At 44.7% G+C, this 22,851-nt stretch overlaps 1 protein-coding gene across 9 annotated transcripts; it reads right to left on the reverse strand.

Annotated features, from left to right (window-relative positions):
* Positions 1 to 446: 446 nt before the first annotated feature.
* On the reverse strand, positions 447 to 21,867 carry LOC132386388 (gastrula zinc finger protein XlCGF57.1-like). Of its 9 annotated transcripts, none has more exons than XM_059958641.1 (5): positions 21,707 to 21,867; positions 18,945 to 19,115; positions 16,114 to 16,286; positions 6,567 to 6,638; positions 3,661 to 6,180 (listed from the first exon to the last, which is right to left on the reverse strand). In XM_059958641.1, the coding sequence occupies exon 5, from the start codon at positions 6,025 to 6,027 to the stop codon at positions 4,618 to 4,620; it is 1,410 nt and encodes a 469-aa protein (XP_059814624.1). In that variant the 5' UTR covers positions 6,028 to 6,180; positions 6,567 to 6,638; positions 16,114 to 16,286; positions 18,945 to 19,115; positions 21,707 to 21,867; the 3' UTR covers positions 3,661 to 4,617. The 9 variants fall into 9 exon arrangements, 5 of the variants coding, with proteins under 5 accessions (XP_059814624.1, XP_059814622.1, XP_059814623.1 ...); XM_059958639.1 differs by having other exon boundaries at positions 16,114 to 16,290; XR_009509507.1 differs by lacking the exons at positions 3,661 to 6,180; positions 18,945 to 19,115 and adding an exon at positions 447 to 1,257 and having other exon boundaries at positions 16,114 to 16,290.
* Between the last annotated feature and the right edge of the window lie 984 nt (positions 21,868 to 22,851).

Below are 22,851 nucleotides of genomic sequence, written 5' to 3' on the forward strand. Positions count from 1 at the left end.
TGTCTCGGCAGGAAATCTCTGTTTTGCTTTATCCCCTCTATCGAAACTACCGGACCTCCTGACTTCCTCCAACATTTTGTGTATGTTACTCTGCATCTCCAACATCTGCAGAATCTCATCGGGACAGAGTGCAGAAAGCAGAGACGACATCTGGTCTCTCTAATGTCGAGGAGGGCACACCCGCAAAACTGGAAACAGTAGATGACCCCAACAAGCAGGATGTTGAAAAGTTGCCTCAAATGGAAGGACTGTTTAGGACCCTGACCAGTGGTGAGGTTAGGTACATCTCTGGCACTTCATCTACTTGCAGTTGGCGTCCAGCCCCGACACCCCTTCTTATCGTGGTGATTTACCACAATAACAGGACCCCCTGATTTGCGGTGTTACGAACCCCGTAACTGGGTCACTTACCAGCAAAGATAGAGAGCTCCGTTGAAGTCTGATGGTACTATTTTTAACAGTATTTATTAGAAAAAAATACACAAAAATAATATCAATGCAAACATACAGATAATATACGTCGTCAATACTAAATCTAAAAGTGCGGGTATAATAATAATCATTAAGAAATAGCTCTTTCGTTGTCTAGGGGATAATGTATTGTCCGATGGAAATATAAAAGTCACTCAGTTCATTCAGGCTGCAGCCTTTGGTTGGAGTCAAGAGAGAGATTTTTAGAAACTTGCCAGCTTTTCCTTTTTATGATTTCGATCCATTGAGAGTTCCGTTGGTGTAGCCAGTCGTTTAGCTAAGCCGTTCTTCCGTGGTGAGCCCGCCAACCCAGGCAAGGGAAAGGACGCACGCGAGCCCCACCGGCTGTCGCTATTAAACGCTGTCACGGGATTCCTAGCGTTTCTCCTGGTGCGTCTGAAGGGGTTGTTCCCCAGACCCTCTTTTATCCTTACTCACGGGGATTCAGATGTCAATCAGGTTGGGATGATGCAATCCCTCAACCAGCCCACTCTGGTCATTCCCTGAGGGCTTCAATGAATAGTTCAGTACTCAATACACAATTCCGTCTCCCAGAGACAATGGCCGTTATCCGTGGCTTTGTCTTGTGGAGGCCAGGACACATTCCAAACCGTGTGTATTCTGGACGTCTCTCTCTCATTTCCTGGGTCCCAGACCCGAATTAATAGCGATCTTGCGATTCTCAAAAATGAGGGGGCTACTTTGTACCCTTCGGCCCCTCAGAGTTGTGGCACATTCGTAACAGTGGACTCCATTGTCACCAGGTGGCGCTCTGCCGCAATAACGCTGAGAGACAAAAATGTGACGCTTCAGCCTGCTGAAATGTTTATTCAAGATTCAGGGTTGTTTAATTCCATTTCCAGCAGACACATGTAAATGAGGTCGAAATAATTATTACTCCGGTTCCAATGCAACACAGAAACACAACAGTAACAACATATATCCACGGCTTATATACTGTGCATGGATTGATGGTATGTTCATAAAGTGATGCTCGGCATAGGATGCCTGCATTTAAGATGACAGACAGGAAACGATAAAGCAGAGATGTTTGGTGTTGCGGAAGGCTGGGTTAGAGGGTAGAGATATTTATCAGCTTTACTGCTTGGGAAAAGTAGCTGTCCCGGAGGCTGGTAGTCCTGGTGAGGACGCTGCATATCTACCCCCGATGGAAGAGAGACAAATAGTCCATGAGTCGGATGGGTGAAGGTTGATTGTGAAAATTAGATTGGTGCTTGATCTCAAGAGAGGGAATTTGGAAAATACCAATGAGATGCCTTTCAGAACAGATTGGGATTGTGCAGCCGGCTGGTGGCGTAGTGGCATCAGTGGCAGGAGGTCCTGAGTTCGAATCCAGCCGGCACCCTTGCATGCTCTACATCCATGCTGGTTTAAGAGCTGATGATCTCTTAAAAAATATCTCACCCGGCAGAAGGCAAATACAACAATGAGAAGCCATTGCTGTAACTAGCCTCGCACACGATTTCCCAATACGTCAGAGGAAATCGCCCGCTAAATTGAAAATCCCGGATGTGACCTACCTTTCCTTTGCAATTGTGCCCACTGCGGAAAAGTTAATTCTGGAATGAACCAAATTTGATTGGGGAGCTTTTGGTAAAGGGAGCAGGTGATAATGATAATAACATGACTGAATTCACCCTTCACTTTGAGAGGGGAAATGTAAAACAAGATGCATCATTATTAGTGGAGTGAGGGGAACTACAGAGGCACTGGAGAAGAGCTTACCAAAATTGATTGGAAGGGTACACTGGCAGGGATGATGGCAGAATAGCAATGGCAGGAGTTGATCCACTTGACACCCTCAGGGTTGAAGAGAAACACATCATATTCCAACTGCATAGCTCCAACCTGAAGGCATGAATATCGATTTCTCCTTCCATTAAAAAAAATCACAGCCCATTGCCTTTCCTTCTACTTACTCCTGAGTAACGTGACATTGCACATTCTGACCACTGACATCTGGGACTTCCATACTCCTGCCAGTGTCTTCCAAAGAGTACGATACTTATTCAGTTCATCAGCCATCACCTTTCACCCTCTCCCCATTATTCCCTCTCCAGCATCATTCTCCAGTGGCTTGATATCCATTTCTGTTTCACTTTTACATTATATGTACCTGAAATTAAAAATGGTATCCTCTTTAATATTACTGGCTAGCTCACCTAAGTATTCCATCTTTTCCTTCTTAATGATTTTAGTTGCATTCTGTTCATTTTTAAAACTTCCCAATTCTCTAACTGCCTGGTGACTTTTGTTCTGTGCCCTCTTTCGTCTTTATGTTGTCTTTGGTTTCTCTTAGCAGCTACGGTTTTGTCACCTTACCTTTAGAATACTACTTCCTCTTTGTGATGTGTATATCCCGTCACTTCCAGAAATTCCAGCCATTGCTGCTTTGTTTTCATCCCTGCCCATGTTCTTTCCAAATCAATTTTGACCAAATTTTCTCTCAGGCCTCTCAAATTATATTTTTATTCATATCTGACATTAGTTTCTCCTTCTCTAATGTCGGGGTGAATTTGATCATATTAAGATCACTTGTCCCAAAGGGTTCCTTGAAATTAAGTGACCTAATTAATTCCGGTTTGTTACATCACCCAATCCAGAATAGCTGATCCCCAAGTGGGCTCAACCACGAGCTGCTCTAAAAAAGCATCTTGTAGGCAATCTAGGAATTCCTCCTCTTGAGACCAACACCATCCTGATTTTCCTAATCACCTGCATGACAATCCCCCATGAATATTGTAACATTGCTCTTTTGGCACTCATTTTCTATCTCTCATTGTAAATTGTGGACCACATGATGTTTTGGGGCCACTATACAATTCCATTCAAGGATCTTTTTGTACGTTTGCTGTTCCTTATTTCTACCCACAGATTCTACTCTACCCAACCCTATGGCCTCCTCTTATCTAATGATTTTATTTAATATTTTACCAACAGAGCCACACAACCCCACTACTGGCTTGTTATTTCACTAAACATATAAATATCTGGGAAACAGGGGAACCTGCAGATGCAAGAAATCAAGAGAAATTCACACAAAGTGCTGGAGAAGTTCAGCAGGTCAGGCAGCATTTATGGATGGGAATCAACATTTCCGGCCGTGACCCTTCTTTGGGACTCGTGATAACAACGTATCTGGAAAATCAACAAGCAAAAACAACAGAATGTAGTGCAATATTGGGAAAACCTTTGACAAAATTTATTTCAAGGCTTTAAAAAACTGTGGAACAGAGCTCTATGCTCAACAAATACAACAAAGGCAATAAACACTTCCATCAATACCGACATTGACTTTTTTTAATGAAAATATCTTAGTCCCATTTCAATCAGTAAATTTTACAAAGATAAGTAAGAACAGAAATGACAAGTTTAGAAAAGACTACTTACACTCAAACCCACCTAGATTAACACTTCCTTGGACAGAAGGAGGAAGAGGAATAACGCACATGAGAAAAAATAATCACATAAGACCATAAGACAAAGGAGCAGAGTTGGCCATTCGGCCCATCGAGTCTGCTGCACAATTTCATCATGAGTGGATCCAATCTGCCCTTCAGTCCCATTCCCCCACCTTCTCACCATAACCTTGGATGCCCTGACTACTCAGATACCTATCAATCTCTGCATTAAACACATCCAATGACTTGGCCTCCACTGCTGCCCGTGGCAACAAATTCCACAGATCCATCACCCTCTGACAAAAAAAATTCTCTGATTCTCTGTTCTGAATGGGTCCCCTGCAAACCACAAGTCATGCCCTCTTGTACTAGACTCCCCCAGTCACTCTCGAAATTGCATTCAGCAATGGGGATGCATTCAGCCTGCAGCTTATTGAAACTTTCTCCCCAATGTCAACCCGGTCATGTGTTACAAGGTTAGATTATTGAGTGAATCCCTTCCCATATTCACAACAGGTGAATGGCCCCTCCCCAGTGGAACATAATGATGCAGCCTTGGTGGAGACGGTTGAGAGAATCTCTCCCCAAAGTCTGAGCAGACGATCAGTGGTGTGAACTCGCTGGTGTTCTAATAGATGAGATGATCGTGTGAAAGCCTTCCCACATTCACAGGTCGACGGCCTTTCCCCAGTGGATCTCACTGGTGTGCCTGCAGATCAGATGACTAAGTGAATCCCTTCTCACTATCTGAGAGGGTGAAATCCCTCTCTGCAGTGTGAACTGACTGGTGTGTCACTAGGTGAGATGATGTGGTGAATCCCTTCCCACAGTCTGAGCAGGTGAATGGCCTCTTCCCAGTGTGAACTCGCTGGTGTGTCTGTAGGTTGGATGACTGAGTGAATGTCTTTCCACAGACTGAGCAGGTGAATGGCTTCTCCCCAGTGTGAACTGACTGGTGTCTCCGTAGGTGTGATGCCTGAGTGAATCCCTTCCCACAGTCTGAGCAGGTGAACAGCCTCTCCCCCGTGTGAACTCGCTGGTGACTCTGTAGGTTGAATGATCGAGTGAATCCTTTCCCACAGTCTGGGCAGGTGAACAGCTTCTCCCCAGTGTGAACTTGCTGGTGTCTCTGTAGGTTAGATGACTGAGTGAATCTCTTCCCACAGACTGAACAGATGAAATCCCTCACTGCAGTGTGAACTGACTGGTGAGTCACCAGGTGAGATGATGTGGTGAATCGCTTCCCACAGTCTGAGCAGGTGAACGGCTGCTCCCCAGTGTGAACTAACTGGTGTGCTTGTAGGCTACCTAACTGTGTGAATCCCTTTCCACAGTCTGAGCAAGTGAACGGCTTCTCCCCAGTGTGAACTCGCTGGTGTGTCTGTAGGTTGGATGACTGAGTGAATGTCTTTCCACAGAATGAGCAGGTGAATGGCTTCTCCCCAGTGTGAACTGACTGGTGTCTCTGTAGGTGAGATGCCTGAGTGAATCCCTTCCCACAGTCTGAGCAAGTGAACAGCCACTCCCCAGTGTGAACTCGCTGGTGACTCTGTAGGTTGAATGATCGAGTGAATCCCTTCCCACAGTCTGAGCAGGTGAACAGCTTCTCCCCAGTGTGAACTTGCTGGTGTCTCTGTAGGTTAGATGACCGAGTGAATGTCTTCCCACAGACTGAGCAGGTGAAATCTCTCACTGCAGTGTGAACTGACTGGTGAATCAGTAGGTGAGATGATGTGGTGAATCCCTTCCCACAGACCGAGCAGGTGAATGGCCTCTCCCCAGTGTGAACTCTCTGATGTACCTTCAGTTCAGATGACTGAGTGAATCCCTTCCCACAGTCCGAACAGGTAAACGGCCGCTCCCTGGTGAGAACTCGCTTGTGAGCCATTAGGACAGATGACCGAGTGAATCCTTCCCCCACAAATTCAACATATGACCAGCCTCTGCCCAGTGTGAACTGACTGGAGTGTCCACAGGTGGGAAGACTGACTGAATCCCTTCTCACACACAGCACAGGTGAATGGCCTTGCCAGTGTAAACTTGCTGACATACATTCAGTTGAAATGACTGACTGAATCCATTCCCACTGTCTGAGCAGATGAATGGTTTCCCCCCTGATTAGAATGATGGACATGCCAGTAAGTCAGATGACAGAGTGAATCCCTCCCCACAGTTTGAGCAGAAAGGATGATCGAGTGAATCCCTTGCTCCATTTCTTAAATATCTGGACAGAGACAGCAAAACTGTATTTGAGATTTCAGTAGACAAATTTCTTGTCATTTGTAACCTGTAAAAAGATTTTAAAAATCCATCAGTGGGTGTAGAATAACATTTCAGATGAGATCACTTGAGTTGTCAAGGTATGATCTGACATCACACTGTTACAGTGAGGTTCAATCCAAGTTGGATGGAGAAATCATCTTCTAACTGGGCAGAGTGCTGGTATCTGCAATGAGCATTGAATGCTCTGATGTTCTTCCTGTCTCTATAAGAATGGGGCATTTTTTCCATCTCCAATCTGTGACCTGCCTCAGTTTGACTCTCTCCATTGGCATTATTCCCTGTTCCCACTGAGCTGCATGGGTGCCTGGCCCCACAGTAACTGAAACACTCTCACACAAATAGCCAGCAGTGCATTCCACACACCCACCACTCTCTGTGTAAAAAACTTACCTCTGACATCCCCTCGGTATCTATTTCCAAGCACCTTAAAACTAATGTCCACTCGTGTTAGCCATTTCAGACCTGGGGAAAAAAAAACTCTGGCTATCCACACGATCAATGCCCCTCATCATCTTATACACCTGAAAATGGCTCGAAACATAAACAAGGAAAGTGTACACTGGTTTGAGGATTTCTTAGAAGTACACAACATTATGAGGGTATAGATAGGATAAATGCAAGCAGCTTTTTCCACTGAGGTTGTGTGGGATGACAACCAGAGGTCATGGGTAAGTGGGGAAGGTGAAAATTTAATGGGAACATGTGGAAAAGCTCTTCACTGGTCATGACAGTGTGGAATGAGATGAATATAAGTAGTGAAAATCAGCTCAGTTTCACCAGTTAAAGGAAGCTTGGATGGGACCCTGGGTGGTAGGAGTATGGAGGGTGATGGTCCCGGTGCAGGTAGTTGCATTAGACCGCTTAAATGTTTTTTGGCATTGTCTAGATGGGCCAAATATCCTGGTTCTGGACTGAACTTCTCCATGTTTCTGTGATAGAGATGCTGGCCAAACTTGTTTGGAAGGGAAAAGGTAGGAGTGACAACGGAACAGCAATGGCTGGAGATTCTGGAGCAATTCGGGAGCTGAGTGATCGATACATCCCAAAGAAGTGGAAGCATTGGAAAGGCAGGAGGACATATCCGTGACTGAAATGAGAAGCCAAAGCCAACATAAAAGCCAAAGAGTGGGCAAACAAAAGAGCAAAGACTATTGGGAAGCTTTTAGAAACCAACAGCAGAAAACTTAAAAAAAAAAGCCAGATGAGCTCAGGGTGTGGAATCCTGATATTGTCGTCATTAATGGGTCTTGGTAGCACCCAACAGTCTGAAGCATTTGGAGGAACAAAATATCCGGGGCCTCAATATCTCTTGAAAAGCAAGGTTCCCTGCACCTGTAACTTTTCAACTTTTATTTTGGCAGGCACATACAAACCCCACACCCTCAAAATTTTACTTCTGAAGGCCTTCCACTTACAAGAACTGTGTTGCCAGGAACGAGCCTGTTCCAAACCACACTTGTCAGATGTTTCTGATACCATCAAAATTGATCTTTCTCCAATTTAGAATCTCAACCCATGGTCCAGACCTCTCTTTTTCCATATTTACTTTGAATTTCATGGCATTATGAACACAAATTCTGTCACCAGCCCTGGATCATTTCCTAACAGCTTATTGTACACTTCTATATCAGAAATTCCACGTACTGATTAAGGGCACATTTGACAAACTTTACCCCATCTAGTCCTTTTACAATATGGGAGTCCAGTCTATATATGTAAAGTTAGAATCACTTACTGAATCAACCTTTGTTTATTGGCATTGTCTGCAATCTCTCTACAAAGTTGTTCCTCTAAATCCCTCAGATTGTTGGGAGCAACCAAATTCCAATAATGGCTACAGTATCATAATTCCCTGTCCTGAGCTCATCTGGCTTTCCTACGAGGCTTCTTGCATTATGATATACACAGCTCAGCACATTCATCGCACCATGCTCAACCATTTGATTGCTGACTCTATCTGAGGTCTGAACAACATCTGACTGGTGTCAAGATAACAAACTCTCCCACATTGTCACATAAACAAAGGAGCTGATTGTGGATTACAGGAGGACTGGAGACAGGCTAACCCCTGTTGACATCAATGGATCTGGGGTTAAGAAGGTGAACAGCTTTAAATTTGTCAGCATAAACATCACCAAGGATCTCACATTGTCTGTACATACTGGCTGTGTTGTGAAAAGAGCACAGCAGCACCTCTTTCACCTCAGATGGTTGAAGAAGTTGGGGACGGGGACCCGAAATCCTAAGGACTTTCTACAGGGACACAATTGAGAGCATCCTGACTGGCTGCATCACTGCCTGGTATGGGAACTGTGCTTCCATTAATCGCAGGAAACTGCAGAGAGTGGTGCAGACACCCCAGCGCATCTGTAGATGTGAACTTTCCACTATTCAGGACATTTACAGGGACAAGTGTGTCAAAAGGCCCAAAGGATATCGGGGGCCAAATTCACCACAACCACAAACTGTTCCTGCTGCTACCATCCAGGAAACGGTACCACAGAAAAAGGACCAACAGGTTCTGGGTCATCATCTTCTACTAGGCCATCAAACTGATTAATTCATGCTGATACAATTGCATTTCAATGTTATACTGACTGTCCTATGTACAAACTAACTATTATAAGTTACTATTAATTACACATTGCACATTTTGGTGAAGATGTAATGTAAATATTTCTACTCCTCATGTGCAGCAAGGATGTATCGAATAAAGTCAATTCAATTCAATTCACCCTCTCCACTATCTGTTCTGTCATTCTGGCTCCCATTTCCCCAGCAACTTATTTTAACCACATCACACTCTCCACCCACACCAGCACTAGCAAGCCTTACCACTAGGATATCAGTCCCCTCCTGTTCTGTTCCCCTAACTAATGAATTTACTATCACCCCTTTGACTTTTCTCTGTCAGGTAATCTACCCTCCCCACCCCAACAGTTTCTAAAGTGTTCCACCTGTTGTTGTGTGGGATGACAACAAGAGTTCTCTGTGATGGCTATTTAACTTTATTCCGCTTCCTGACTCTCGCCCAGTTTTCTGTGTCCTGCACCTTGTGTGTAACTCACCTTTCTTCATGTCATATCTATCTCCTGCTCCAACTCCTGGATGATCCGGAATTCATCCATTTCCAGTTCCAACTCCTTAAAGTGCAGGGTTACAAGCTGCAGCTGGATGCACACCTTGTAGGTGGGGGCATAAGGGACACTGGAGGTCTCCCCACTTTCCCACAATGTCCCCCCTAATTTGTAATGACCAGTGTGCACATAAATCAGTACCGTGCATTTTTTTGCCCAGTGACATGTGCACAGTGAATTTTATACAGAGAGGTAATCATTTTCACAGCGAGCAAATCACTGTCGATAAATACTTTGATATCCCCCGGGTTTGATGGAATTCATCTGCACTCTCACACAAACTATGTAGCAGGCCTGTAACGAGTAATGAAGAATCATCTCACCAGAGCTTTTGCACATTGTTCATATGTGGTTTGCTTGCTAAATTATGCTTTAAAAAGTCAGGTTTGCAAAGATTACTCCAAGTCTTTCCACTTGCAAATTCTCCAGCACCTCTTGCATTGTCACAATAGACAATAGGTGCAGAAGTAGACCATTCGGCCCCTCAAGTCTGCACCGCCATTCTGAGATCATGGCTGATCATTCACTATCAATACCCAGTCCCTGCTTTGTCCCCATATCCCTTGATTCCCCTATCCATCAGATATCTATCTAGCTCCTTCTTGAAAGCATCCAGAGAATTGGCCTCCACCGTCTTTTGAGGCAGTGCATTCCAGACCCCCACAACTCTCTGGGAGAAGAAGTTTTTCCTTAACTCTGTCCTAAATGACCTACCCCTAATTCTCAAACCATGCCCTCTGGTACTGGACTGTCCCAGCATCTGGAACATATTTCCAGCCTCTATCTTGTCCAATCCCTTAATAATCTTATATGTTTCAATCAGATCCCCTCTCAATCTCCTCAATTCCAGCGTGTACAAGCCCAATCTCTCCAATCTCTCTGCGTAAGACAGCCCTGCCATCCCAGGAATCAACCTAGTGAATCTACTCTGCACTTCCTCAATTGCCAGAATGTCCTTCCTTAAACCTGGAGACCAAAACTGTACACAATATTCCAGGTGTGGTCTCACCAGGGCCATGTACAAATGCAAAAGGACATCCTTGCTCTTGTACTCAATTCCCCTTGTAATAAAGGCCAACATTCCATTTGCCCTCTTCACTGTCTGTTGCACTTTCTCATTCACCTTCATTGACTGACGAACTAGGACTCCTAGGTCTCTTTGCATTTCTCCTTTACCTAACTCTACACCGTTCAGACAATACTCTGCCCTCTTGTTCCTGCTTCCAAAGTGGATAACTTCACATTTGTTCGCATTGAATGACATCTGCCAAGTATCTGCCCACTCACACAGCCTATCCAAGTCTCCCTGTATTCTCCTAACGTCCTCTTCGCATGTCACACTGCCGCCCAGTTTAGTATCGTCAGCAAACTTGCTGATATAGTTTTCCATGCCCTCATCTAAATCGTTGACATAAATCGTAAAGAGCTGTGGTCCCAATACAGAGCCCTGTGGTACCCCACTAGTCACCTCCAGCCAGTCCGAGAAACACCCATTCACTGCTACCCTTTGCTTTCTATCTGCCAACCAGTTTTCTATCCATGTTGAAACCCTGCCCCCAATGCCATGAGCTCTGATTTCACTCACCAATCTCCTATGTGGCACCTTATCGAATGCCTTCTGAAAATCTAGGTACACAACATCCACTGGCTTACCCTCGTCTAACATCCTTGTTACACCCTCAAAAAACTCCAACAGATTAGTCAAGCATGATTTGCCCTTGGTAAATCCATGCTGGCTCAGCCTAATCCTATTACTGCCATCAAGATGTGCCACTATTTCATCCTTAATAATGGACTCAAGCATCTTCCCCACGACTGACGTTAGGCTAACAGGGCGATAGTTCTCCATTTTCTCCTTCCCTCCCTTCTTGAAAAGTGGGATAACATTAGCCACTCTCCAATCTTCAGGAACTGATCCTGAATCTAAGGAACATTGGAAAATGATTACCAATGCATCCACAATTTCCTGAGCCACCTCTTTTAGAACCCTCGGATGCAGACCATCTGGACTCGGGGATTTATTAACCTTCAGTCCTACCAGTCTACTCATCACAGTTTCTTTCCTAATGTCAATCTGTCCCCTCTGATATTCCTCTGATATCTTATGACCATGGCCCATCCATACATCTGGGAGATTGCTTGTGTCCTCCCTGGTGAAGATAGATCTAAAGTACGCATTAAATTCTGTTGCCATTTCCCTGTTTCCCATAACAATTTCTCCCAATTCATTCTTCAATACACACAGGTAACACCAGTTTCTATATTGGACATAAATATTTCCCCTGAACCCTCCTGAGGAATTGAGGATATATAAAAAAAAACCTATGTAACCTATGTAATCTCTGGCTAAAAGAATAATTGGGACTAAATATGAATATTTGAACCGAAGTAAACACTGTCTTCAGTGGTTAGCTAAGGCAGGCTCATTGCCAGTTCTCTGTGGCTTGCAGAGAGACACACTGAGAGCTGATAACATTGTATACTGTACCGTTGTTAGTTGATACCATTATACATTCTACCCTCATTTGAGTAAGGGGCGGAGGACTCACTGATAAGGACAGGAATGAACATCTGTTTGTAATTAAGTCAGGGCTTTGCAAAGGGAATAAGTGGACAGTACATCCATCCATAATTAAAACCTCAATATAACAAACTCTGTTATCTAAGTAATTAAGATTTGCAGCAACACACTTGGTGGGCATACCAGTTCAAATAACATCTTGAAATAGTGATGCATGGGGTGTACTGTGTATAAATATACGGCTGTAACCTAAGTCAGTCGACTTGTCAGATAGTGGAAGTGCTTACGTGCCTTCCCTGTGACAACTGGGGCTCAAACTCCTGCAGGAGAATGTGCAATAAACTGTGGTGTCGATAAGAAGCTTGTATCTCGAGTTTTATTCAGATTCAGCTTTAACATTTGGCATCATGATCAGGATCTCTATCTACAGAGCACTGAGAAGATGGGCTGAGTAAGCAGCTGAACCACTCTGGGGACTGTGGGGACTGACTGGGAGCCCAATAGGTATTTTAAATTTGTCGCTCACTGTTAGTTCCTTTGGATGTATGGTGCCTTGCCCAAGGCTGATCACATACCTTGACAGGATCGGGAAAAAAATCTGTCGGGAGACTAGTATAAGGTAGGCAAAAATTTTACCAAGTGGGCAGGAGGCAGTATTGGATAAAGTTTACTAAGTGGCCAGGAGGCGGTACTGGGTAAACTTTACTAAGTGGGCAGGAAGTAGACATGTCAGGTAAATTCATCAATTGAGCAGGAGGTGCCTGCTGGGTAAATTTATCTGATTGTTAATTGAGCTGGAGGCTTTGTGCCTGATAAATTACTTAGAGATAATCGGTTAATTGCAGTCGATTGATACGAGTGTGCCAGGAGCAGCCCGACACAATTTTGTGTGAGAGTTTTCTGGACAAGGAAAATGATTTTCAAATGTTCAGTGCAGCACTGAGTAAGAAATTGGGGAACAAAATGTGGCCTCGGATGGGGGGGGGGGGGGAGCCTGGGTTATTACCTCATGAGAACAAGCAGTAAATCTGATATGGAAAAAGAACTGAGGAAAGAAGTGGAAATCGTTGAAAAGGAAATGGAAGGAAAAGGCAGATGTAAAATGGAAGTTTGCCAGCTATGCCACTGATGGCCTACTGGCTTCAGAATTGGACTTTGAGGCGAGAGGTCTCGAGTTCGAATCCAGCTGACTCCCTTGCACACTTTCATCCGTGCTGGGTTAGAGCTGGTGATCTCTTAAACAAAACAACTCACCCAGCAGAAGGCAATGGCAAACTACTGCTGTAACTTGCCTTGTACATGATTTCCCAACACCGCACAGCGGCGTGGAAGGAAATCCTCGGCTAACTGGAAAAAGCTCCGGATGTGACATACGTTTAAAGTGGAACAGTATATTATCAGCAAGTTGGAGGAATAATGGAATGGGATAGAGGTATGTACTGCAGAAGGAATTCCAAAGGTTGGGAGCCGCTAAAAGTGGAGCGTGAATGGCTGGATGTGACTTGTGGCCTGCTACGGCAGTTTCACAGGAGACCAAGCCTTTAAACTGGGGGGACAAATACCCATTATTAATGACTTACTGCTCCAATGCTTACCAACTAAGTTAGCCAACATTATTAATACAAATAATATGGATTGGCCTGACAATGACCGAAATCGAATGTGACGAGCTTCGACATATTTTTGGGACCCAACTTTCGAATCCCGATCAACCCCGAAGGAAACTAATATTCTCCTGTTTGATTCTTACTAAGAGAGAGAGGGAGGCAGAACTATTTGACTATGCAGCATGTTTACACTTGTTCGCAGCTTGTGTTTATATAGCTCACAGTTTGTTTTATTTAAGCAAGGACAGTCACAAACACAGTCAGCCAGAGAGAAAGAAAGAAGATGGAAGGTTCGAAACAAAGGGCCTAGTGGCCAAAGGCCACTGTTTGGACTCTCCTATGCCCACAAGGTGTGTTGACTATTGATCCAGCGTGTACTGAATGTGTGATTGTCACTTTGATCCATAGGAGTGGATCTGTTGGTTTGGGAGTATCCTGTGAAGACCACTTGTGCTAACCCTTGCCTGGGCGTGGTAATTCACTTGAAGAGGTACCCTTGTGACCAATCACTGTTGGTGATAATTCGTATAATCCATATGGGGATGTTGTTGGAGTATCTCGCGGCTACCACTTTTGTTAACCCTTAGCCGGATTCGGGTGTGTTATGTGGTAACCACTTGTGAGAAGGGATATTCTGTGGAAATCACTGTTGGTAATACTTTGTGTATTGGATCTGGATTGGGAGTACCTTGTGGAATCTACCTGTGTGTCAACCCTTGCTTGTGTGGTAGTTCCTTCTGAAGACAGTACGTCTGTGATAAGCTGCTTCTGGTGATAATTTGTATGTAGATTTAGAACGACGACGGATAGAACCTACAGCGACTGTTAACCTGTCATTTATTCCATGGCTGAACTGAACTTTCATAGTTCACCATCTCAAGACTTTAAGCTTGGTATTCCCTGAGCTCAAAGGTTTGGGAGTTATATTTACACGTATGTGTACTCATAACACTTTTTAACTTTTGATTATTTTGCTTAATTTGTTATATTATAAGTAGATACGAATAAAGAGAGTGGTTTTAACATCAAAACCAGACTCCAGGTGTGGTCTATAGCTGCTGGTTCATTTAAACCAATTGGGTACGTAACAGTGCTGCTCGTGTTTATGTCTTTAAGAGGGCTCACCCCAGCGCCCAGGGGCCCCCATGTTAACACCTTTCTGTCTCTCTGTCACACCTATGCCAAGCAGGTAGAACCAGGGGCCTGCTGGGTTTGTGCTGAAATTCCTCGGTATGATAAAAGTATGATTCAAATGTCAGTAATCCTGCTCAACTAGAGTGAGGAACTATCTGCCTGGGCTTTTTCAAATAACACCCGGGGAAGAGAGTGAGGAACTGTGGTCCAGTCTGTGATGACCGTGGCTGTCAGTGTTTTGAGGGATGGTGTCTCAGGGCCCCACCAAACGGAACTTCCTATGCTGGGAAACATGAATCCTGGCCATATCTGCAGGAGCCCAGGAGCCGAGAGGAATAACTGAGACTGAGCGATTTTTGATGATAGTTTTTCTCTCCTATGGAGTAGCCAGAAATTCATGAGGGATAATCAATTTGGCTATAAGAACTTCAGGAGCTGGCCACAAGGCTGCAGGGGCCCTGTGACAGAAACACAGGCCCAAGTAACAGAAACATCCATTGAAATGATTGCAATCTGGCAAACAGTCGTACAGAATCGTACGACTTTAGATTTTATCCCAGCTGAGAAAGGGGGAACCTGTGCTATTATTGACACAGAATGCTGCACCTGCATCCCTGATGAGTCTACTAACGTTACATCCCTCTCCGAGCACACTGCAAAGGAGTGACAGCATCAAGAAAGTAGGGCAGGATTTACACGGGTTCACCAAAGGGTTGAAATGGTGATCTTCAAAGGCCTGTAAGGTAATATGTGGGGCAAAGTCCTAATCCTATGTCCTAAAAGTTGTACATATCATTGTTATAATTACTGATGTATGTTGTTTTTCCCCACTGAGAAGTCAAAGCTGTACTCAGTTGCTTTCTCTGTAAAAAAGTTACTGCTTTGTTGATCATGTAATGATCTAAAGAAGGGAATGATAAAGTATGTAAAAGGGTTAACACTTCGTTAAACTATAACAGCCTGTTTTTCTGAAAGAAACTGCTGATGATCAACAGATGTACTAAGCCATGCTGAGCCATATTTCTTTTTGAGGGTAGCGAGCTACGGTTTCAGGATGCTTATCTCCTTGTGCACTCATGTGTAGAGATAGGACAGCGTCAGTCTGTTCTGTGTGTGTGAGCCATTATGACTATTTTGTAATTTGTCTTTAGGGGCTGTCACAGTAAATAACTTTGGCTCCATCCGGTCTTGTGTGGGGGAGTATCTGGACAGATACATCTAATGTGTAAGGGGAATTGGTGGATAGGGTGGGAGCTTTCACAGTCTGTTCCTGTCTGAGTGACAAACTGAGTACGCCCCGGGTGCTTGGAACAAAGAGTTTGTACTTTATCCGGATTCGGCTTCCACTGAATGGGAGTGGTTTTAAAGGGCTGGGCTGCTGGAAGCACATTACCAGACCGGGACTGATTGCAACTGGGTCTGACAGAAGCATAACTGGTTCTTCTGGGGACATTCAGTCTCACTCCAGCTATTTCCTACCTTCCCTTGTACAGGTACGTAATGTCCAAAGGACGTGTTTATGAGTAAATGAGACTCACCAAACTTTCTCCTGACTGAATCACTGGGAAATCTGAGTCTCTTGATGAAAAGTTGTTCTCTCCAGTTGCTGTTCTCAGTCCTCGGGCCAATTCACTTGTTGCTGTTCCCTAGTCTTCAGCTGTGGTTTGCTTCCAGTGGGGGTTTTTCTTCAAATAAACTTCTCACCGCATGTCTAACTTTAACCAGAGAGATAATGAAGTATGTTAACATTAAAAAGGAGAACCAAACATTTCTGCTCAATGTTACTAAGAAAAAAACTCACTGAAATTTAAATGATGAATGCAGATATAATGATCTCAGTGAACAATCTTTTATTGTCCCTCACACATCACAAAATGATATGGGATAAGAAGGAGCCATCATTCAGTCAGGAACAGAATTATGTGATTTGATCCATCTAGTCCGCCCTACCATTTACCATGGCTGATTTTTATTCCAACACCATGTTCCTGCCTTCCTCCCGTAATCCTGAGCTACTCACCAATCATGAATATATTAATTTGTGTCATAAATATACAAAATGGCAGCCTCAACCAACCTCTGCGGCAACAAATTCCACAGATCAGACATCTCTTAGCCAAAAAATTCTTCTCATCTCAGTTTTAAAGGGAAGCATCTTCATTCTGAGACAGTGCTGTCAGATCACAGACTCTGCGTCTAATGGAAACATCCTCTCCATGTCCACTGTATCCAGGCTTTTCAGCATTCGGAAGGTTTGCTTAACCATACATCCCCCCACCACCCCCACCGTCCCTCTGAACTCCATTGAGCACAGGTTCAGAACCATCAAATGCTCCTCATACATAACATCGATTATTCCTGAGATTATTTTTGTAAACTATGTTAGCAGCAATTGTACTGAACACATTTCCAGGAATAAGAGATAAATTGATACCAGGATAATTTACAGGGTAAGTTGAGATTTCTTTATTTTTCTACTAGCACAGAATGTGCCATTTCCATTTCCAGGTTAATTTCAGGAAATATAAACCATTCCAAGGTAAATGTAATAAAAAGAAACTAGAATTATCAGAAATTCTCAGCAGGTAAGGAACAGCTTTGGGAGAGGAACAAACTTTACAATTCAGGGTAATAATGTTTTGTCAGAATGACTTCAAGCATTTTCAGTTTTTATTGCAGATCTCCAGCAACTTGGGATTCTGCCTGATTTCCACCGAGTGACAGACAGAAGACAGTGAGGGGGGGATTTCGAAGAACAGTTTGAACACCAAACTCAGGGTCTATCTCTACTGTTGTAAACACGGAACAGCCCATTTACTCACAGCCTCTCCCTGTGAGGATGGAATGGGAACATCCTCTCCTCAGACTGGCAGTCATTGCTTCCAAAGGAATTCCAGAAACAAACATCTGATCCCAGACCAGAAATACTCACTCAACACCTCACAAGCCCAAGCAGCTCGATCCCTGGGTCCACTTTACCTGGATCAAAAACTGATATCTCAGGACCCAACATCACAGGCTCACACAGCTTAATCTGCCACTCACCGACCCTGAGAGTCTCACACTTTGTTCCCACATCTCACACTGGGTAGTTTAATCCAGGATTTCCCCACAACCAATGTCCAGCTGCTCGAAGAAGGACATCCATCCAGCCCCTTCTGTAGAAGCACTAACCAAAGTCAAATCCAAAACACCGACAGTTCCATATGGCTGGAACACTGATCACAGGACTAGAGCCAAACAAAACCCTCCCAGTACTCTTTGCTGACTGTAATATGATGAAGTGTGTCAGGCAGTCACAGTTCACAAAATAGCACTCCCACACCAATGCACAACAGAACTGGTACCTGATGAACCTCTGGTTTTCCAGCTGACAAGAACTGATTCTGGAAATAACTCAGCGAGGCCGAAGGTGTAAAAGAATACCTCACAATGAAGACAAGAATGATTGCCGATATATATCATTGAAGAGGTGTGATACAGGGTGGACCAAGGTTGACCCAGATGGTTGATGCATGTCACTGATGTTGGTGGGAGAGAGACTGGACAGAGGTTGAACAAGATGGGCAGGGAATGAGCAGATAGAATGAGGTGGAGAAGAAATCAAGGACGATCAATTATGGTTCTCCAGCAATACACAGATACTGAATTAATAGTACACACTACTGTATAAAGGATCTTAAAATGACAAAGTTAGAACAAACAACAAGAACTTTGCCATATATACTTTGAACCCTCACCAAATTGTTATCAACACACCATAGAAAGTTTCCCATTCAGACACTTCATGCTTTTCATGGTAACTGCTCTGCCCGTGACTGCGAGGAACAGCAGAGACCTTTGGTCCAGATCAGCACTTCACAGAAACCATTCTCACACTAGACTTCCCAGTCCCTCAGGAAAGCAGGTAGTGAAATCAAAGATCCCCACAAGCTGGGGCATTCTCCTTCCTCACCCACCAGCCAAAAAGCTCAAAGACAAATGCAAGGAGGCTCAGGAAGTGAGACAAGTTGGGGGAAGTTAACGGGACTCAGTGGCCAACATCAGATTCCCCAACACAACATGGAGGAAGCATCACCTCACATCCGGGGACTCTGACCGCACACCACATGATCTTGAGTCACAAACCAGAGGGCGGGGTAGATCTGTGTTAAACAGCCTCATGTGACCTGTTGGTGGGTCTCCCATTTCAACTCTGTGGAAATAAACTGCCTGGGCTCCTGGTTTGGATCGTTCAATGCAGATTAAGTGACATCTACATATTTTTGAAGAGCCCAGATAATTGGAAAATAAATGAGTAATTGGCCCTCAGTTCAGCACTCATGGCTAACATTGGATCTCCCCACTCGGGATCGGTCTCAATACTCACTGATGGGAAAACGATATCTTCGGCCCGCAGACTGTGATCTGATCCCGGGCTTCCTGACCTAGGAGGGGAGGACCCTTTCCCAATCCCGCAGACGATCCGCTTCAGCACTGAGCAGAAAGGAAAACACCACCCAACCGGAGACAGTGAGCATGTGCGAAGAGTTAGTTACATCTGTGGATAAATGGGAGAGGCAAACAGGATCACGTGACTGGTGGGGTCCCCCCCCCGCCCCCCAGGCAGAGAGTCCAGCTACCCACCACTTCTGTGGAAAGAGACAAACTTGCCGCTCAGATCTCCTCTCACCTTAAATGTATTAGACATTTCAACCCCCAGGAAAAATATATTATCTGTCCACACAGATTCATAATCAGGTTTATTATCACTGGCGTGTGGTGTAAACTTTGTTAACTTTGCAGCAGCATTTCAATGCAAGACATAACATAGAAGAAAAAGAAAACACAAAATAAAATAATAAGAATTACAGTATATGTATATCTGGGACCATTGCTCATCGTGATTGTTATAAATGACTTGGATGAGGAAGTGAAGCGATGCATTAGTAAATTTGCTGATGACACAAATGTTGGGGGTGTTGTGGATAGTGTGGAGGGCTGTCAGAGGTCACAGTAGGATACCGAAAGGATGCAAAACTGGGCTGAGAAGTTGCAAATGGATTTCAATCTGGATAAGTTTGATGTTGTTCAATTTATTAGGTCAAACATGATGGCAGAATATAGCATTAATGGTAAGCCTCTTCACAGTGTGGAGGATCAGCGGGATCTTGGGGTCTGAGTCCAGAGGACACTCAAACCTACTATGCAGGTTGACTCTGTGGTTAAGACGACAAACGGTGCATTAATCGTGGGATTGAGTTTAGGAGCCGAGAGGTTTTGTTGCAGCTATATAGGACCCTGGTCACACTCCACTGTGCTCAATTCTGGTCACCTCACTACAGGAAGAATGTGGAAACCTTAGAAAGGGTGCAGAGGCACGTTACAAGGATGTTGCCTGGATTGGGGAGCATACCTTATGAGAATAGGTTGAGTGAACTCGGCCTTTTCTCCTTGGAGCGACAGAGGATGAGAGGTGACCTGATAGAAGTATATAAGTTTATGAGAGGAATTGATCATGTGGATAGTCAGAGGCCTTTTCCCAGCGCTGAATTGGTTACCACAAGAGGGCACAGGTTTAAGTTGCTGGGGAGTACGTACAGAGGAGATATCAGGGGTGCGTTTTTTTTTTGCCAGAGATTGGTGGGGAGTGGTGTAATGGGCTGCCGGCAATGTTTATGGAAGTGGGCATAATAGGGTCTTTTCGGAGATTTTTGGATAGGAACCTGGCGGCACTGGAGAAAAACTAACTTAGAAAAATAGAGGGCAATGGGTAACTATAGTAATTTCTAAGGTAGGGACATGTCAGCACGACTTTGTGGGCCAAAGGGCCTGTACTGTTCTGTAGGGTTTCTATTGTTCTATGAATAAATTAAAAATCATGCAAAAAGCAGAAATATTATATATTTATATTGAGGTCGTGTTCAAGGGTTCAATGCCCATTTGGCTATCAGATGGCAGAGGGGAAGAAACTGTTCCTATATCACTCAGTGTGTGCCTTCAGGCTTCTGTACCTCTCTCTCTCTTTGATGGTAACTTTGAGAAAAGGGCAGCCCTGGGTGCTGGAGTTCGTTAATAATGGACGCTGCCTTTCTGAGACACTGCTTCTAATCCTTTGGTAATCTTATAAACGTCTATTCAGTCTCACACCAGCCGGCACGTCTCCAGAGAAAACAACTCAAGTTTGTCCAACCTCTCGTTATAGCTCAGGCCCTCTATTCCAGGCAGTGTCCTGGTAAACCTCTTCTGCGCCCTCTCCAAAGCCCCGACATGCTTCAGAGAACGAGAGCGACCACAAATGTATGAAACACTCCAGATGTGGCCTAATTAATCTTATAAAGCTGCAACACAACTTCCAGACTTTTGAACACAATGATAAAGAGAACCACACCATTTGCCTTCTTAATCTGTGCAGATCAATCTGTGCGGTCGCTTTCAGGGAGCGATGATCTCGGACTCCAAGATCCCTCTGATCATCAACACTATTCAGGGTCTTGCATTTAACAGTGTACTGTCTCTTTACATTCCACCGACCGAGCTGCGAAGATGATCATCACTAATCAAATCTCACTGAGATTTCTCAGGACCTGTTGAATTTATTGCCAAGTGCACAAGCAGGGGAAGGTACAGGTACAGAGAAACACTGACTTGTAGCAGCATCACAGACAAGTATATTCAGATAACACACGGAACACAAATTATACGATTCTCTGTCAGTAACAGTATAGAAATATGTTTACGTCATCCTGCTAATAGGACCAGAACAACAGGGGCTGAGCGGCGGCTCATCTCAGAGACCTTGTGAGACCTTCACACCGAACCGACCCCGACAGATTCTGTGAAGGAAGCGAGGCGAGGCCGCCAGTCCGGGAAAGTTCATCCCCTCCCCCTTCAGGTTTCACCGATCACCTTCTGTTTCTCTCTCCCTTCCCCACCCCCACCTTTTATTCTCCAGTCCTGCCGAAGGGTTTCGGCCGGTTATGTCGACTGTACTCTTCTCCTAGATGCTGCCCGGCCTGCTGAGTTCCTCCAGCATTTTGTGCGCGTTGCTCGCATTTCCAGCAACTGCAGATTTTCTTTGTTTGAGTTCAGGAAAGTTAACTCACTACCCAACGTCAGAACTCCCCGATCGGAACTGGCTTCAATACTCACCGAAGGAAAATTGTTGGTGTTGCCCCGCAGAGAATAATCCGTCTCCGGCTCCCCGTCCAAGGGGGCGAGAACCTACTCCCCATCCCGATCTCACCACCGACCCGGTTTCACAAAGAACGAAAAAACAGCACTGCCAAGCCCGGGAATGTGAGCATGCGCAATGTGCTAATTGCGTCATCAGGCGGTGGGCGGGGCCTCGGAAACAAACCTGAAGATGCTTCCGATCTGCGGTAAAACGGGATCACGTGACGAGTGGAGGGTCTCTCAAGTCACCCGTTGACTGTTCCTCGCCCTTCACACCCTGCCCTTCCCACCGCCGCATTTTCCACATTATTTTATTATTTCCCTATATTATTTCCAAATTTAAACCAGATACGTATTTAGTTTTTCCCACCATATCTTCCCCGGTCCCGTTCCCTCCAGCCCCAAGTCACAGAGCGCTCAGAGTTAGAGTTTCGATTCCCATCCCAGTCAGAAACTGAACTCAGACCCAAACCGGTAGTGTGCAGGTTTCATTTAAATCAGTCTATGTCAGTAAACACTAATTTCTATTCACATTCCTCCGGCCTCACTGATCAGGAACACTGAATCATTAAGTGAGAAACAGCAGCAGGAGGCCATTCAGCCCTTCTAACCATCAACAAAATGGCGGCTGCTCTCCTTCTTAGCCACAAACTTCTGCCCGATCCTCTTTTCCTCGATTCCCCTCGGTCTCCACACATCTGCTTTTCTCTGTTTTATGTGAGGACGATCACTGAGTCTTCACCACCCTCTGTGGTGCGGATTTACAAACATTCACCACCCTCAGAGTGGAGACATTTCCCCTCATCTCAGTCCCGGACAGTCCATCCCTGTTTCAGAGACTGGGATCCCTGGTTCAACCGGTAATGATGTTGTGCATTTCAATGTGTTCACCTTTCAGTCCTCGCTTCTCTAAATGAAAGGGTTATCACATTTGATCGTTCTTCATATGATGACCCCACCACTCCAGGGATTAGTCTGGTGCAGCTTCATTGCACGCTTTATAACAAATACTCTCTAACCTCTCTGTTCATCCTCTGTGGAATTAATTTCCATCTTCTGCAGCACCGTGTTGGTCCAACCACTTACTTCCCACCCTTGTCACTATTTCCACCATCCCACCT

The sequence above is a fragment of the Hypanus sabinus genome, unplaced genomic scaffold (genome assembly GCF_030144855.1).
Source record: "Hypanus sabinus isolate sHypSab1 unplaced genomic scaffold, sHypSab1.hap1 scaffold_1138, whole genome shotgun sequence".
NCBI lineage: Eukaryota > Metazoa > Chordata > Chondrichthyes > Myliobatiformes > Dasyatidae > Hypanus > Hypanus sabinus.

Bases quoted from the DNA above. Each gene is read 5' to 3' on its own strand.
- LOC132386388 (XM_059958640.1), bottom strand. From the start codon at position 6,027: ATGTCCATCATTCTAATCAGGGGGGAAACCATTCATCTGCTCAGACAG.